At 55.1% G+C, this 18,770-nt stretch overlaps 1 protein-coding gene across 3 annotated transcripts in view; it reads right to left on the bottom strand.

Annotated features, from left to right (window-relative positions):
- The window catches only part of LOC141178621 (uncharacterized), a 56,877-nt gene extending 44,207 nt beyond the window's left edge, over positions 1 to 12,670 (bottom strand). For all 3 annotated transcript variants that reach the window (XM_073660507.1, XM_073660506.1, XM_073660505.1), the window contains exons 1-2: positions 12,563 to 12,670; positions 7,539 to 7,782 (exon numbers count right to left, since the gene is read on the bottom strand). In XM_073660507.1, the coding sequence (XP_073516608.1) occupies positions 7,539 to 7,568 (30 nt within the window). In that variant the 5' untranslated portion in view covers positions 7,569 to 7,782; positions 12,563 to 12,670. The remainder of the gene's footprint in view (positions 1 to 7,538; positions 7,783 to 12,562) is intronic.
- Between the last annotated feature and the right edge of the window lie 6,100 nt (positions 12,671 to 18,770).

Here is an 18,770-nt window from a genome sequence, read left to right on the forward strand (position 1 = left end):
GGATCCGCGCCTGTACGGAGCGGATCCTCGCGTGTACGAGGTGTACGGAGCGGATCCTCGCGTGTGTACGAGGTGTACGGAGCGGAGCCGCGTGTGTACGAGGTGTACGGAGCGGAGCCGCGTGTGTACGAGGTGTACGGAGCGGAGCCGCGTGTGTACGAGGTGTACGGAGCGGAGCCGCGTGTGTACGAGGTGTACGGAGCGGAGCCGCGTGTGTACGAGGTGTACGGAGCGGAGCCGCGTGTGTACGAGGTGTACGGAGCGGAGCCGCGTGTGTACGAGGTGTACGGAGCGGAGCCGCGTGTGTACGAGGTGTACGGAGCGGAGCCGCGTGTGTACGAGGTGTACGGAGCGGAGCCGCGTGTGTACGAGGTGTACGGAGCGGAGCCGCGTGTGTACGAGGCGTACGGAGCGGAGCCGCGTGTGTACGAGGCGTACGGAGCGGAGCCGCGTGTGTACGAGGCGCACGGAGCGGAGCCGCGTGTGTACGAGGCGTACGGAGCGGAGCCGCGTGTGTACGAGGCGTACGGAGCGGAGCCGCGTGTGTACGAGGCGTACGGAGCGGAGCCGGGCGTGTAGGAGGCGTAAGGAGCGGAGCCGTGTGTGTACGAGGCGTACGGAGCGGAGCCGCGTGTGTACGGAGCGGATCCGCGCCTGTACGGAGCGGATACTCGCGTGTACGAGGTATACGGAGCGGAGCCGCTCCGTACGAGATGTACGGAGCGGAGCCGCGCGTGTACGAGGCGTACGGAGCGGAGCCGCGCGTGTACGAGGCGTACGGAGCGGAGCCGCGCGTGTACGAGGCGTACGGAGCGGAGCCGCGCGTGTACGAGGCGTACGGAGCGGAGCCGCGCGTGTACGAGGCGTACGGAGCGGAGCCGCGCGTGTACGAGGCGTACGGAGCGGAGCCGCAAGTGTACGAGGCGTACGGAGCGGAGCCGCAAGTGTACGAGGCGTACGGAGCGGAGCCGCGCGTGTACGAGGCGTACGGAGCGGAGCCGCGCGTGTACGAGGCGTACGGAGCGGAGCCGCGCGTGTACGAGGCGTACGGAGCGGAGCCGCGCGTGTACGAGGCGTACGGAGCGGAGCCGCGCGTGTACGAGGCGTACGGAGCGGAGCCGCGCGTGTACGAGGCGTACGGAGCGGAGCCGCGCGTGTACGAGGCGTACGGAGCGGAGCCGCGCGTGTACGAGGCGTACGGAGCGGAGCCGCGCGTGTACGAGGCGTACGGAGCGGAGCCGCGCGTGTACGAGGCGTGCGGAGCGGAGCCGCGCTTGTACGAGGCGTGCGGAGCGGAGCCGCGCGTGTACGAGGCGAGCGGAGCGGAACCGCGCGTGTACGAGGCGAGCGGAGCGGAGCCGCGCGTGTACGAGGCGAGCGGAGCGGAGCCGCGCTTGTACGAGGCGAGCGGATCGGAGCCGCGCTTGTACGAGGCGAGCGGAGCGGAGCCGCGCTTGTACGAGGCGAGCGGAGCGGAGCCGCGCTTGTACGAGGCGAGCGGATCGGAGCCGCGCTTGTACGAGGCGAGCGGAGCGGAGCCGCGCTTGTACGAGGCGTGCGGAGCGGAGCCGCGCGTGTACGAGGCGTACGGAGCGGAGCCGCGCGTGTACGAGGCGTACGGAGCGGAGCCGCGCGTGTACGAGGCGTACGGAGCGGAGCCGCGCGTGTACGAGGCGTGCGGAGCCGCGCGTGTACGAGGCGTACGGAGCGGAGCCGCGCGTGTACGAGGCGTACGGAGCGGAGCCGCGCGTGTACGAGGCGTACGGAGCGGAGCCGCGCGTGTACGAGGCGTACGGAGCGGAGCCGCGCGTGTACGAGGCGTGCGGAGCGGAGCCGCGCGTGTACGAGGCGTGCGGAGCGGAGCCGCGCTTGTACGAGGCGTGCGGAGCGGAGCCGCGCGTGTACGAGGCGAGCGGAGCGGAGCCGCGCGTGTACGAGGCGAGCGGAGCGGAGCCGCGCTTGTACGAGGCGAGCGGAGCGGAGCCGCGCTTGTACGAGGCGAGCGGAGCGGAGCCGCGCTTGTACGAGGCGAGCGGAGCGGAGCCGCGCTTGTACGAGGCGAGCGGAGCGGAGCCGCGCTTGTACGAGGCGAGCGGAGCGGAGCCGCGCGTGTACGAGGCGTACGGAGCGGAGCCGCGCGTGTACGAGGCTTACGGAGCGGAGCCGCGGGTGTACGAGGCGTACGGAGCGGAGCCGCGGGTGTACGAGGCGTACGGAGCGGAGCCGCGGGTGTACGAGGCGTACGGAGCGGAGCCGCGGGTGTACGAGGCGTACGGAGCGGAGCCGCGGGTGTACGAGGCGTACGGAGCGGAGCCGCGCGTGTACGAGGCGTACGGAGCCGCGCGTGTACGAGGCGTACGGAGCCGCGCGTGTACGAGGCGTACGGAGCCGCGCGTGTACGAGGCGTACGGAGCCGCGCGTGTACGAGGCGTACGGAGCCGCGCGTGTACGAGGCGTACGGAGCCGCGCGTGTACGAGGCGTACGGAGCCGCGCGTGTACGAGGCGTACGGAGCCGCGCGTGTACGAGGCGTACGGAGCCGCGCGTGTACGAGGCGTACGGAGCGGAGCCGCGCGTGTACGAGGCGTACGGAGCGGAGCCGCGTGTGTACGAGGCGTACGGAGCGGAGCCGCGTGTGTACGAGGCGTACGGAGCGGAGCCGGGCGTGTACGAGGCGTAAGGAGCGGAGCCGTGTGTGTACGAGGCGTAAGGAGCGGAGCCGTGTGTGTACGAGGCGTACGGAGTGGAGCCGCATGTGTATAGAGTGGATCCGCGCGTGTACGAGGTGTACGGAGCGGAGCCGCGCGTGTACGAGGTGTACAAAGCGGATCCGCGCGTGTACGAGGTGTACGAAGCGGATCCGCGCGTGTACGAGGTGTACGAAGCGGATCCGCGCGTGTACGAGGTGTACGAAGCGGATCCACGCGTGTACGAAGGAGCCGCGTGTGTACGAGGCGTGCGGAGCCGCGCGTGTACGAGGCGTACGGAGCGGAGCCGCGCGTGTACGAGGCGTACGGAGCGGAGCCGGGCGTGTACGAGGCGTACGGAGCGGAGCCGCGCGTGTACGAGGCGTAAGGAGCGGTGCCGCGCGTGTACGAGGCGTACGGAGCGGAGCCGCGTGTGTACGAGATATACGGAGCGGAGCCGCGCGTTTACGAGGTGTGCGGAGCTGCGCGTTTACGAGGCGTACGGAGCGGAGCCGCGTGTGTACGAGGTATACGGAGCGGAGCCGCGCGTTTACGAGGTGTGCGGAGCTGCGCGTTTACGAGGCGTACGGAGCGGAGCCGCGTGTGTACGAGATGTACGGAGCGGAGCCGCACGTGTACGAGGCGTACGGAGCGGAGCCGCGCGTGTACGAGGCGTACGGAGCGGAGCCGTGCGTGTACGAGGCGTACGGAGCGGAGCCGCGCGTGTACGAGGCGTACGGAGCGGAGCCGCGCGTGTACGAGGCGTACGGAGCGGAGCCGCGCTTGTACGAGGCGTACGGAGCGGAGCCGCGCGTGTACGAGGCGAACGGAGCGGAGCCGCGCGTGTACGAGGCGAGCGGAGCGGAGCCGCGCGTGTACGAGGCGTACGGAGCGGAGCCGCGCGTGTACGAGGCGTACGGAGCGGAGCCGCGCGTGTACGAGGCGTACGGAGCGGAGCCGCGTGTGTACGAGGCGTACGGAGCGGAGCCGCGTGTGTACGAGGCGTACGGAGCGGAGCCGCGTGTGTACGAGGTGTACGGAGCGGAGCCGCGTGTGTACGAGGTGTACGGAGCGGAGCCGCGTGTGTACGAGGTGTACGGAGCGGAGCCGCGTGTGTACGAGGTGTACGGAGCGGAGCCGCGTGTGTACGAGGCGTACGGAGCGGAGCCGCGTGTGTACGAGGCGTACGGAGCGGAGCCGGGCGTGTAGGAGGCGTAAGGAGCGGAGCCGTGTGTGTACGAGGCGTACGGAGCGGAGCCGCGTGTGTACGGAGCGGATCCGCGCCTGTACGGAGCGGATCCTCGCGTGTACGAGGTATACGGAGCGGAGCCGCGTGTGTACGAGGTGTACGGAGCGGAGCCGCGTGTGTACGAGGTGTACGGAGCGGAGCCGCGTGTGTACGAGGTGTACGGAGCGGAGCCGCGTGTGTACGAGGTGTACGGAGCGGAGCCGCGTGTGTACGAGGTGTACGGAGCGGAGCCGCGTGTGTACGAGGTGTACGGAGCGGAGCCGCGTGTGTACGAGGTGTACGGAGCGGAGCCGCGTGTGTACGAGGTGTACGGAGCGGAGCCGCGTGTGTACGAGGTGTACGGAGCGGAGCCGCGTGTGTACGAGGTGTACGGAGCGGAGCCGCGTGTGTACGAGGCGTACGGAGCGGAGCCGCGTGTGTACGAGGCGTACGGAGCGGAGCCGCGTGTGTACGAGGCGTACGGAGCGGAGCCGCGTGTGTACGAGGCGCACGGAGCGGAGCCGCGTGTGTACGAGGCGCACGGAGCGGAGCCGCGCGTGTACGAGGCGCACGGAGCGGAGCCGCGCGTGTACGAGGCGTACGGAGCGGAGCCGCGCGTGTACGAGGCGTACGGAGCGGAGCCGCGCGTGTACGAGGCGTACGGAGCGGAGCCGCGCGTGTACGAGGCGTACGGAGCGGAGCCGCGCGTGTACGAGGCGTACGGAGCGGAGCCGCGCGTGTACGAGGCGTACGGAGCGGAGCCGCGCGTGTACGAGGCGTACGGAGCGGAGCCGCGCGTGTACGAGGCGTACGGAGCGGAGCCGCGCGTGTACGAGGCGTACGGAGCGGAGCCGCGCGTGTACGAGGCGTACGGAGCGGAGCCGCGCGTGTACGAGGCGTACGGAGCGGAGCCGCGCGTGTACGAGGCGTACGGAGCGGAGCCGCGCGTGTACGAGGCGTGCGGAGCGGAGCCGCGCGTGTACGAGGCGAGCGGAGCGGAGCCGCGCTTGTACGAGGCGAGCGGAGCGGAGCCGCGCGTGTACGAGGCGTACGGAGCGGAGCCGCGCGTGTACGAGGCTTACGGAGCGGAGCCGCGCGTGTACGAGGCGTACGGAGCGGAGCCGCGCGTGTACGAGGCGTACGGAGCGGAGCCGAGCGTGTACGAGGCGTACGGAGCGGAGCCGCGCGTGTACGAGGCGTACGGAGCGGAGCCGCGGGTGTACGAGGCGTACGGAGCGGAGCCGCGGGTGTACGAGGCGTACGGAGCGGAGCCGCGGGTGTACGAGGCGTACGGAGCGGAGCCGCGGGTGTACGAGGCGTACGGAGCGGAGCCGCGCGTGTACGAGGCGTACGGAGCCGCGCGTGTACGAGGCGTACGGAGCCGCGCGTGTACGAGGCGTACGGAGCCGCGCGTGTACGAGGCGTACGGAGCCGCGCGTGTACGAGGCGTACGGAGCCGCGCGTGTACGAGGCGTACGGAGCCGCGCGTGTACGAGGCGTACGGAGCCGCGCGTGTACGAGGCGTACGGAGCCGCGCGTGTACGAGGCGTACGGAGCGGAGCCGCGCGTGTACGAGGCGTATGGAGCGGAGCCGCGTGTGTACGAGGCGTACGGAGCGGAGCCGGGCGTGTACGAGGCGTAAGGAGCGGAGCCGTGTGTGTACGAGGCGTAAGGAGCGGAGCCGTGTGTGTATAGAGTGGATCCGCGCGTGTACGAGGTGTACGGAGCGGAGCCGCGCGTGTACGAGGTGTACGAAGCGGATCCGCGCGTGTACGAGGTGTACGAAGCGGATCCGCGCGTGTACGAGGTGTACGAAGCGGATCCGCGCGTGTACGAGGTGTACGAAGCGGATCCGCGCGTGTACGAGGTGTACGAAGCGGATCCACGCGTGTACGAAGGAGCCGCGTGTGTACGAGGCGTGCGGAGCCGCGCGTGTACGAGGCGTACGGAGCGGAGCCGCGCGTGTACGAGGCGTACGGAGCGGAGCCGGGCGTGTACGAGGCGTACGGAGCGGAGCCGCGCGTGTACGAGGCGTAAGGAGCGGTGCCGTGCGTGTACGAGGCGTACGGAGCGGAGCCGCGTGTGTACGAGATATACGGAGCGGAGCCGCGCGTTTACGAGGTGTGCGGAGCTGCGCGTTTACGAGGCGTACGGAGCGGAGCCGCGTGTGTACGAGGTATACGGAGCGGAGCCGCACGTTTACGAGGTGTGCGGAGCTGCGCGTTTACGAGGCGTACGGAGCGGAGCCGCGCGTGTACGAGGTGTACGGAGCGGAGTCGTGCGTGTACAAGGGGTACGGAGCGGAGTCGCGTGTGTGCGAGGTGTACGGAGCGGAGTCGCGTGTGTGCGAGGTGTACGGAGCGGAGCCACGTGTGTACGGAGCGGAGCCACGTGTGTACGGAGCGGAGCCACGTGTGTACGGAGCGGAGCCACGTGTGTACGAGGTGTACGGAGCGGAGCCGCGCGTGTACGAGGTGTACGGAGCGGAGTCGTGCGTGTACAAGGGGTACGGAGCGGAGTCGCGTGTGTGCGAGGTGTACGGAGCGGAGCCGCGTGTGTACGAGGTGTACGGAGCGGAGCCGCGTGTGTACGAGGTGTACGGAGCGGAGCCGCGCGTGTACGAGGCGTACGGAGCGGAGCCGCGCGTGTACGAGGCGTACGGAGCGGAGCCGCGCGTGTACGAGGCGTACGGAGCGGAGCCGGGCGTGTACGAGGCGTACGGAGCGGAGCCGGGCGTGTACGAGGCGTACGGAGCGGAGCCGGGCGTGTACGAGGCGTAAGGAGCGGAGAAGTGTGTGTACGAGGCATAAGGAGCGGAGCCGTGTGTGTACGAGGCGTACGGAGTGGAGCCGCATGTGTATGGAGTGGATCAGCGCGTGTACGAGGTGTACGGAGCGGATCCGCGCGTGTACGAGGTGTACGAAGCGGATCCGCGCGTGTACGAGGTGTACGAAGCGGAGCCGCGCGTGTACGAGGCGTACGGAGCGGAGCCGCGCGTGTACGAGGCGTACGGAGCGCAGCCGCGAGTGTACGAGGCGTACGGAGCGGAGCTGCGCGTGTACGAGGCGTAAGAAGCGGAGCCACGTGTGTACGAGGAGTACGGAGCGGAGCCACGTGTGTACGAGGAGTACGGAGCGGAGCCGCGTGTGTACGAGGCGTGCGGAGCGGAGCTGGGCGTGTACGAGGCGTGCGGAGCGGAGCTGGGCGTGTACGAGGTGTACGGAGCGGAGCCGCGTGTGTACGAGGAGTACAGAGCGGAGCCGGGCGTGTACGAGGCGTGCGGAGCTGGGCGTGTACGAGGTGTACGGAGCGGAGCCGGGCGTGTATGAGGCGTGCGGAGCGGAGCCGGGCATGTACGAGGCGTGCGGATCGGAGCCGGGAGTGTACGAGGCGTGCGGAGCGGATGCTGCCCCTCTCCAGGAGCGATCACAGCAGCATGCTCGGCATGAGACATTCTTGTACTACACTGACTGTCCTGACAGAACACAGCTCGTCAGGACATAGCCCCGACCTCCAGCGACAGCCGGACAGTCCCATTGGATCTGGGACGGTTGGGAGGTTTCTGTATATAAGTTGTGTGTGATAATTGTAGAATTATTAATGTCTTAGCATAAAAGGATGTACCTGAGTGTTTGTGCCGGGGTCCACATGCATGGAGGGGGTTGAGGCGGTGCTGGCTGTATTATGCAGACGGCATCTGCCTGTAACAGTAGTAACCAGAAACTACTAGAAACTCTGCACCAAAATGAAGCAAATCCTTATTCTGGGACCTTCGCCTTGTACGTAACACCCCCGGATCCGGTACAAGCCGGGCAGATGTTCTCATTCATGTCACTTTCTGCTTAAGGTTCTGTGGTTTTCTGGCCAACTATAAAAAAGAAAAAGCGTAAAACAATATTTGTTTCTGCTGCATTGACATAAGTACAATCTTTCATTATATATAAATCTATTACACGTCGGGTCAATGCTGTAAAGGACATTAAAGTGCCATGGTTGTGTTTTTTGGGTCACTCTACTACCCTCCCAAAAATGCAATCAGAAACTTGTAACTACTGATCTCTCCACAAGAGAAAGCCGACAACTCCATCAATGGGATCATTTTATAAAATTAGGTCTTCGCAAGATGAAAATGGTCTCACAAACCACATTTTTTTAAATGTTCATAAAAAAAACCCAAACAAAAATAATAACCTTACTTTGATTTTTTTCCCCATTTTTCAATACTTTATGTGGTAAATTGAATGTTGTCATTCCAGACAACAACTAGTCCCACAAAACACAAGCCCTCAGTCTGTTAATGAAAAAAACAAAGTTATATTTTTTGGGAAAAAGGGGAGGAAAAAACAAAAAATTGGTCTTGTCAGAATAATATAATTGCTATATATATTTTTTTAAAATTGAATAATTTTACCCAAAAATTGTGATCTGTTATAATATTATCATTCTTCATGCGAGATTAATCATTAGTCTGTAGATAAATCCAAACATCTGGAAGATGTAGAACAATATATCTCTGATTCTCTTCTGCCAGGATAAGCGCCTCCTTTCTGTCCTTTCTGTGATGGAGAAAACGCTTGAAAGATTCAGAAAGTCCGATGAGTTTTTGGAGCTTATTGTAAAGGGCCTTAATGACGACATGGGAAAGAAACCACCAGAAACAAAGGATCCAACCAGGTAAGTTCTAATGATCCCATCTGATAAAATTATCAGCTTTATTTCCATGGGATTGTTCTGTAGAAGAGATGGGACCTGCAGCATTTTGATCCTGAACTTCACTATGTATAGATGTAGCAAAGCTTAATGTGACAATTCACACAGCGCATTGATAAATTGTCTCAGATTAGCTCTCATAAGAGAATTAACATCACTTATAGTGGAACTAAACTTACAATTTTTTTTCAGAATTGTGAAAATTATGGCACTTTGCAAAGCACTTCATTAGTTTCTTTGGCGTCATATCCATAAAATGATCATATTAAAGTGGCCTCCAGACCCTGCTTTTCCCCAGTGCAGGAGCGTTGCTGGGGTTCTAAGAGATCAGGGACCCCAGCCCCAAAGTACATGTTTCCCCATATAACCTCCCTGCCACTTAAAAGAGGATTTATCTTATTAAAGGATACATGAAAACTTATTATTTTGTGATCACTATTACCCAAGTGACCCCCAACTCGTATATTTGATATGCGGTCTGGCCTGTTGGTTAATATTAGGTCTAGCAGTGCCCTCCTTCTAGTTGGGTCCTGAACCAGTTGTGAAAAGTAATTATCTCTCATGGTTGTCAAAAACATATTATCTTTGCTTGAACTACAGGTTTCTGTCCCCCAATGTATTTCAGGGTAGTTGAAGTCCCCCATAAAAATGACTTCTCCTTAAGTCGCTGCTTCATCTATTTGCTTTATGAGGATATTCTCCGCTGCTTCCATTAATTTTGGAGACTTATAACAAACCCCTATCAGCAATTTATTAATTTTTCCCCTTCCCCTTATCTCCACCCACAGGGACTCTACATTTCCATTAGATTCACATATATCCTCCCGCAAGAAGGGTTTTAAGGATGATTTAACATACAAACACCTCCCCCCCCCTCGCTTGTTTGTATGGTCATTTCTGAACAGACTATAGCCCTGTAAATTAACTGCCCAGTCATGGCTCTCGTCCAGCCATGTCTCAGATATCCCCATCATGTCATAATTATTTTCCAACAAAATTAATTCTAATTCCTCCATTTTGTTGGTGAGGCTTCTGGCATTAGTGTACATGCATTTTATGTATCTCTCTGTACCTCTATTCCTTCTTACTATACTGACTGTCCTAACCCCACCCCCAAATTCTTTATTTGTGCCCAGGTCACTATCTGCACTATCTTCCCCACCAATAAAATGAATCCCCCCCCCAATCCCTAATTTAAACACTCCTCCAACCATCTAGCCATTGTCTCCCCCAGCACAGCTGCACCTTCCCCATTGAGGTGCAGCCCGTCCCTAGCGTAGAACCTGTAGCCAACTGAGAAGTCGGCCCAGTTATCCATGAACCCAATGGGGGCATTACACTGTGTTGGGGCATCATACATACTGTATAAGGGGCATAATGGGGGCATTACACTGTGTGGGGCATCACACATGCTGCATAAGGGGCATAATGGGGGCATTACACTGGGGGGGCATCATAAATCCTGCATAAGGGGCATAATGAGGGCATCATACATCCTGCATAAGGGGCATAATGGCAGCATTACACTGTGTGGGGGCATCATACATCCTGCATAAGGGACATAATGGGGGCATTACACTGTGTGGGGCATCATACATACTGCATAAGGGGCATAATGGGGGCATTACACTGTGGGGGCATCATAAATCCTACATACGGGGCATAATGGGGGCATTACACTGTGTGGGGGCATCATACATCCTGCATAAGGGACATAATGGGGGCATTACACTGTGTGGGGCATCACACATACTGCATAAGGGGCATAATGGGGGCATTACACTGTGGGGGCATCATACTGCATAAGGGGCATAATGGGGGCATCATACATCCAGCATAAGGGGCATAATGGAGGCATTACACTGTGTGGGGGCATCATACATACTGCATAAGGGGCATAATGGGGGCATTACACTGTGTGGTGCATCATACATACTGCATAAGGGGCATAATGGGGGCATTACACTGTGGGGGGCATCATACTGCATAAGGGGCATAATGGGGGCATTACACTGTGTGGGGGCATCATACATCCTGCATAAGGGGCATAATGGGGGCATTACACTGTGGGGGGCATCATACATACTGCATAAGGGGCATAATGGGGGCATTACACTGTGTGGTGCATCATACATACTGCATAAGGGGCATAATGGGGGGATTACACTGTGGGGGACATCATACTGCATAAGGGGCATAATGGGGGCATTACACTGTGTGGGGGCATCATACATCCTGCATAAGGGGCATAATGGGGGCATTACACTGTGGGGGACATCATACTGCATAAGGGGCATAATGGGGGCATTACACTGTGGGGGGCATCATACATACTGCATAAGGGGCATAATGGGGGCATTACACTGTGGGGCAGTAAAGGGGTCCTGTACTATGAGAACAATACGTTTCCTCCCTTCCTGTCTCCATAGTTGGGTCGTATGTATCTATTACAGGAAACAGAACAAAAACCTTATGATTCTTATAAAGGGGCAACACAAGACCCCAAAAGAGTCTCCGTGCTGAAGGGGTTAATGCCCCCTGCGCCCAGTAATGGGGTCTCCACATACCTCCACCTGCAGAGCCGCCACCACATATATGGCTGCTCTGTGCGCACAGGAGCTGTGATGAGGTCACAGGAGGGGAGGAGTCAGGGGTCACATGATCAGGGGCCTCAGTGGATGCAGGACTCTTCTGTGCTGGTTGTCATGGTGCTGGATGAGCTGAAGTTTATGTGTGGGGTCAGGAGGGGTTTACAGTGTGGATGTAGCAGAGCCGCGTGTACGAAGTGTACGGAGCGGAGCCGTGTGTGTACGAGGTGTACGGAGCAGAGCCGCGTGTGTACGAGGTGTACGGAGCGGAGCCGCGTGTGTACGAGGTGTACGGAGCGGAGCCGCGTGTGTACGAGGTGTACGGAGCAGAGCCGCGTGTGTACGAGGTGTACGGAGCAGAGCCGCGTGTGTACGAGGTGTACGGAGCAGAGCCGCGCGTGTACGAGGTGTACGGAGCGGAGCCGCGCGTGTACGAGGTGTACGGAGCGGATCCGCGCGTGTACGAGGCGTACGGAGCGGATCCGCGCGTGTACGAGGCGTACGGAGCGGAGCCGCGCGTGTACGAGGCGTACGGAGCGGAGCCGCGCGTGTACGAGGCGTACGGAGCGGAGCCGCGCGTGTACGAGGCGTACGGAGCGGAGCCGCGCGTGTACGAGGCGTACGGAGCGGAGCCGCGCGTGTACGAGGCGTACGGAGCGGAGCCGCGCGTGTACGAGGCGTACGGAGCGGAGCCGCGCGTGTACGAGGCGTACGGAGCGGAGCCGCGTGTGTACGAGGCGTACGGAGCGGAGCCGTGTGTACGAGGCGTAAGAAGCGGAGCCACGTGTGTACGAGGCGTACGGAGCGGAGCCGCGTGTGTACGAGGAGTACGGAGCGGAGCCACGTGTGTACGAGGCGTGCGGAGCGGAGCCGGGCGTGTACGAGGCGAGCGGAGCTGGGCGTGTACGAGGTGTACGGAGCGGAGCCGCGTGTGTACGAGGAGTACAGAGCGGAGCCGGGCGTGTACGAGGCGTGCGGAGCGGAGCTGGGCGTGTACGAGGTGTACGGAGCGGAGCCGGGCGTGTACGAGGCGTGCGGAGCGGAGCTGGGCGTGTACGAGGCGTACGGAGCGGAGCCGGGCATGTACGAGGCGTGCGGATCGGAGCCGGGAGTGTACGAGGCGTGCGGAGCGGATGCTGCCCCTCTCCAGGAGCGATCACAGCAGCTCGGCATGAGACGTTCTTGTTCTACACTGACTGTCCTGACAGAACACAGCTCGTCAGGACATAGCCCCGACCTCCAGCGACAGCCGGACAGTCCCATTGGATCTGGGACGGTTGGGAGGTTTCTGTATATAAGTTGTGTGTGATAATTGTAGAATTATTAATGTCTTAGCATAAAAGGATGTACCTGAGTGTTTGTGCCGGGGTCCACATGCATGGAGGGGGTTGAGGCGGTGCTGGCTGTATTATGCAGACGGCATCTGCCTGTAACAGTAGTAACCAGAAACTACTAGAAACTCTGCACCAAAATGAAGCAAATCCTTATTCTGGGACCTTCGCCTTGTACGTAACACCCCCGGATCCGGTACAAGCCGGGCAGATGTTCTCATTCATGTCACTTTCTGCTTAAGGTTCTGTGGTTTTCTGGCCAACTATAAAAAAGAAAAAGCGTAAAACAATATTTGTTTCTGCTGCATTGACATAAGTACAATCTTTCATTATATATAGATCTATTACACGTCGGGTCAATGCTGTAAAGGACATTAAAGTGCCATGGTTGTGGTTGTGGTTTTTGGGTCACTCTTCTTCCCTCCCAAAAATGCAATCAGAAACTTGTAACTACTGATCTCTCCACAAGAGAAAGCCGACAACTCCATCAATGGGATCATTTTATAAAATTAGGTCTTCGCAAGATGAAAATGGTCTCACAAACCACATTTTTTTTAAATGTTCATAAAAAAAACCCAAACAAAAATAATAACCTTACTTTGATTTTTTTCCCCATTTTTCAATACTTTATGTGGTAAATTGAATGTTGTCATTCCAAACAACAACTAGTCCCACAAAACACAAGCCCTCAGTCTGTTAATGAAAAAACAAAGTTATATTTTTTGGGAAAAAGGGGAGGAAAAAACAAAAAATTGCTCTTGTAAGAATAATGTAATTGCTATATATATATTTTTTTAAAATTGAATAATTTTACCCAAAAATTGTGATCTGTTATAATATTATCATTCTTCATGCGAGATTAATCATTAGTCTGTAGATAAATCCAAACATCTGGAAGATGTAGAACAATATATCTGTGATTCTCTTCTGCCAGGATAAGCGCCTCCTTTATGTCCTTTCTGTGATGGAGAAAACGCTTGAAAGATTCAGAAAGTCCGATGAGTTTTTGGAGCTTATTGTAAAGGGTCTTAATGACGACCTGGGAAAGAAACCACCAGAAACAAAGGATCCAACCAGGTAAGTTCTAATGATCCCATCTGATAAAATGATCAGCTTTATTTCCATGGGATTGTTATGTAGAAGAGATGGGACCTGCAGCATTTTGATCCTGAACTTCACTATGTATAGATGTAGCAAAGCTTAATGTGACAATTCACACAGCGCATTGATAAATTGTCTCAGAAGGTTAGCTCTCATAACAGAATTAACATCACTTATAGTGGAACTAAACTTACAATTTTTTTTCAGAATTGTGAAAATTATGGCACTTTGCAAAGCACTTCATTAGTTTCTTTGGCGTCATATCCATAAAATGATCATATTAAAGTGGCCTCCAGACCCTGCTTTTCCCCAGTGCAGGAGCGTTGCTGGGGTCCTAAGAGGTCAGGGACCCCAGCCCCAAAGTACATGTTTCCCCATATAACCTCCCTGCCACTTAAAAGAGGATTTATACATATTTAATTACAGTACACCACTGTTGCTAATCTAAAATACACTATACAAAGACCAATATTCCCAAAATTACTACTATACAAGGCCAAAATGATCCTGCTACACAATGTCCTCTACCATCACCACCACACAGCGAGTCCATATATGAAAGAAAACCCCGCAGGGTAAAAGACCATCAAAGGAGTCCAGGGAGTATAAAATCTATCCTATTTATTCAGCAATAGAACAATAGGATGATGGGGGATGGGACACAACACATATGTGATTGTTAGACATGTAAGCCAAAAAAAGCACGGCACGCAAGGAAGGGGCCATTCCAGGTATAATGGCTGTCTATAGTATCATCATGGGTGTACTAAAATATCCCAAAATAGACACCGCATATATTCCACTGGGGGCAACAGTCATCATATACAGGTGCATCTCACTAAATTACAATATCATCAAAAAGTTAATTTATTTGAGTTCTTCAATACAAAAAGTGAAACTGATATATTATATAGAGTCATTACAGACAGAGTGATCTATTTCAAGTGTTTATTTCTGTTAATGTTGATGATTATGGCTTACAGCCAATGAAAACACAAAAGTCATTATCTCAGTAAATTAGAATAATTAACAAAAAACACCTGCAACGGCTTCCTAAGTGTTTAAAAATGTCCCATAGTCTGTTTCAGTAGGCTCCACAATCATGGGGAAGACTGCTGACTTGACAAATGTCAAGAAGGCAGTCATTGACACCATCCACAAGGTCCCAGAGTTCCAATTTTCCTTTGGAAATCAAGGTCCCAGAGTCTGGAGGAAGAGGGAGAGGCCACAATCCAAGCTGCTGGAGGTCTAGTGTGAAGTTTCCACAATTAGTGATGGCTTGGAGAGCCATGTCATCTGCTGGTGGAGGTCCACTGTGTTTTATCAACACCTAAGTCAGCGCAGCCGTCTACCAGGAAATTTTACAGCACTTCATGCTTCCCTCTGCCGAGAAGCTTTTTGGAGATGGAAATTTCATTCTCCAGCAGGACTTGGCCCCTGTCCACACTGCCAAAAGTACCAATACCTGGTTTACACACAACAGTATCACTGTGCTTAATTGGTCAGCAAACTCAAATGACCTTAACCCCATAGAGAATCTATTATAGAGAATCTATGGGGTATTGTCAAGAGGAAGATAAGAGACACCAAACCCAACAAAGCAGACGAGCTGAAGGCTGCTATCAAAGCCACCTGGGCTTCCATAACACCTCAGCAGTGCCACAGGCTGATCGCCTCCATGCCACGCCGCATTGATGCAAAAGGAGCCCTGACCAAGTATTGAGCGCATTTACTGAACATACATTTCAGTAGGCCAACATTTCGGATTTTAAAAACATTTTTCAGGCTGATGTTATAAAGTATTCTAATTTACTGAGATAATGACTTTTGTGATTTCATTGGCTGTAAGCCATAGTCAGTGACGTACCGCCAATGGTGGCAGGCCACACCACTGCTATGGGGCCCGTGAGCCTCGGGGGAGCGAGGAGGATAGGTGAGTATTGGGGGAGGGGGGTGGCAGGCTGCGGCAGCGGAGGAGCGGGTACACGCAGTAGCGGCTGCTGTAGCTACCACGTGTGCCCGCTGCTAAAGGGACATGAATATTCCCTCTTCTCCACTTCCATGGGCGTGGAGAAGAGGGAATATTCATTCTCTTTAGTAGCGGGCATGGAGGAGCGCTGAGCCGTGGCTCCTGCTTACAGTGCCCGCTACTAAAGAGAATGCATATTCACGCTTGTCAACGCTCATAGTCCCGGCGTGGAGAGAAGTGAATATGCCGGCAGCAGCAGCAGCTCACCTCGACAACTGAGAGCGCGCGCTGCTCAGATACCAACATGAGCTGCTGGCAGACAGAAGACAGCAGCTCTGGAGCAGAGGTGAGGAAGGAAGGTGAGTATAAGTGTTTATTTTTTGTGTGTGCAGTGATGGAGCCACACATACCAGGATTGGGGGGTGAGGAGGCCATACATACCAGGATTGGGGGATGAGGGGGCCATGCATACCAGGATTGGGGGATGAGGGGGCCACACATACCAGGATTGGGGGATGAGAAGGCCACACATACCATTCCTGACCCCATTTCTGGCGATTGGATATTTCCCTGGATCTCGTGTATCCTGCTGCATATCGCTGTATATAACATAGGCTTGCGTCATGTGAACAATGGCCAAATAGCTGATGGCTGAGAACTCGTCCTGTATGATAAAATCTGCGATGGAGGTTCCTAATACGGCTTCCAATGAAGATGTGAAATCATCCAAATGTGTATAAGAACTAGCGAGTGATAAAGGAGACAATGGCTGGTAGGTAATAAGTCATTACCTGTCTGCCAATATCTTCTTCTGGAAGACTTCAAGATATCATGTATTACATATTACATATTATTCTGAAAGCGAACCATGTAATACCACATGTGTCCTGGAGAGGCCACTACGTTCAGCAAAACACAGCTGATTGCTGAGGGTGTTCACTGCCGGACCCCCGACTATCAACTGATCGCCTGCAAGTCCTCATTTGGGGACAGGAGTTGTTCACACTTGGCATATTTTGTGATTGATGAGGGGAGGACAGTAGCCGGATATAGACTTTTTCTATAAAGTCAGATTAAAGGGGTTTTCAGGAATGTTTTTATGTAATATATAGGAGGTTCCCAGTGGTAGAGAAAACACACAGAGCTTTACTTTCTCCTGCTGCTCCAGCTCTGGATCTTCAGCGCTTCCTGTGCTCTATTGTGACAGGCTGCAGGGGTGATGGCTCAACTTCAGCACACATCATTGCTGCAGCCAATCACTGATCTTAGAAGCTCTGTCGGCATGGCCCACTGAGCCAAGTGATTGGCTGCAGAGCTGCAGTCATGATGTCACCCTTGAAGCCAGTGACTAAAGATCAGCGGCAGCGGTGAAGTGCTGGAGCTGGAGCAGGAGGTAGTAAAGCTTCATCTGTTCTACTTAAGTGACGATTTATAGGATTTATATTTAAGTGATGAAAAAAAAAACAGAAATTTGTATAAAAAATAATAATAATAATTTGCTTGTGTCGCCACTTTCCGAGATCTGAAAGCCGTGGCGTTTTCATGTTTCGGGAATGGGGCTGCGTGAGGGCTAGTTTTTTGCACCATAAACTGATGGTTATATTGATATCATTTTGGGGTATATACAATGTTTTGATTGTCTGTTATTATTTATTTTTTTCTTGTTGCAACGACTGAAAATCTGTAATTCTGGCATTTTATGTAATGTTCTAGTTACACCGTTTACTAAATGGATTAATTTATTTTATATTTTGATGGATCTGACTTTTACAAACGCAGCGATACCAAATATGTGTATTTTTTAAAATGTTTTATAATTCTTAATTTTTAATGGGGGGAAAACTGGGATGACTTGAACTTTTATACTTTTTTGATTTTTTTTTTTTACTTTTCACTGTATTTGTTAGTCTCTTTAGGGGGCTTGAACCTGCAATCATCCGATTGCTTGTGCTATATACAGCATTGCTATATATAGCAGAAATCACGGTCTCCTATGAACACTTGCAACAGGCTGGCTGTCACAGGAATACAGTGATGACAGACAGTGTGCAGTGATGGGGCCACACATACCAGGATTGGGGGGTGAGGAGGCCCCACATACCTGGATTGGGGGATGAGGGGGCCATGCATACCAGGATTGGGGGTTGAGGGGTCCACACACACCAGGGAATTGGGGGATGAGAAGGCCACACATACCAGGATTGGGGGATGAGGAGGCCACACATTCCAGGATTGGGGGATGAGGAGGCCACACATACCGGGATTGGGGGATGAGGAGGCCACACATACCAAGATTGGGGGATGAGGAGGCCACACATACCAGGATTGGGGGATGAGGAGGCCACACATACCAGGATTGGAGGATGAGGGGGCCACGCATACCAGGATTGGGGGATGAGGGGTGCCATATGTACCAGGATTGGGGGATGAGGGGTGCCATACATACCAGGATTGGTGATGAGGGGTGCCATACATACCAGGATGGTGAAATAAATTTTCCAGTAGCTGCTGCATTTCCCACCCTAGGCTTATACTCAACTCAATACATTTTCCCAGTTTTTTTGTGGTAAAATTAGGGGCCTCGGCTTATACTCGGGTCGTCTTATTTAAAACATATGGTATTTTAAAATCAGTGAGTACGTGGTGCCCATAATACTGCAGGACTGTGTGGTGCATTATACTATATGGGGGCTGCATTTTGCCCTTTGGGGTGTGAAATATACTGTATGGAGGACTATGGGGAGTGCATTATATTCTATCGAGGACCATGGGAAGTTCATTATACTATATGGAGGATTATGGGGGGTGCATTATACTATATGGAGGATTATGGGTGGCATATTATACTATATGGAAGTCTATGTGGGGCCATTATGATATTTTGAGGGCTATGTGGGGGGCCGTTATACTGTATGAAAGCAATTATACGGTGTGAAGGTTTGTGTGGGGTCCATCATACTGTTTGGAGGGCTGTGTGGGGCCATTATACTGTTTGGAGGGCTAGTGTGGGCCATTATACTGTATGTAGGCCCATTATACGGTGTGAAGGTTTGTGTGGGGCCATTAAACTGTTTGGAGGGCTAGTGTGGGCCATTATACTCTATGTAGGCCCATTATACTGTATGGAGGGCTGTGTGGGGCCATCATACTGTTTGGA

The sequence above is a fragment of the Phyllobates terribilis genome, unplaced genomic scaffold, assembly GCF_046119375.1.
Source record: "Phyllobates terribilis strain yellow unplaced genomic scaffold, ASM4611937v1 Scaffold_29__1_contigs__length_15306474, whole genome shotgun sequence".
Taxonomy (NCBI): Eukaryota; Metazoa; Chordata; class Amphibia; order Anura; family Dendrobatidae; genus Phyllobates; species Phyllobates terribilis.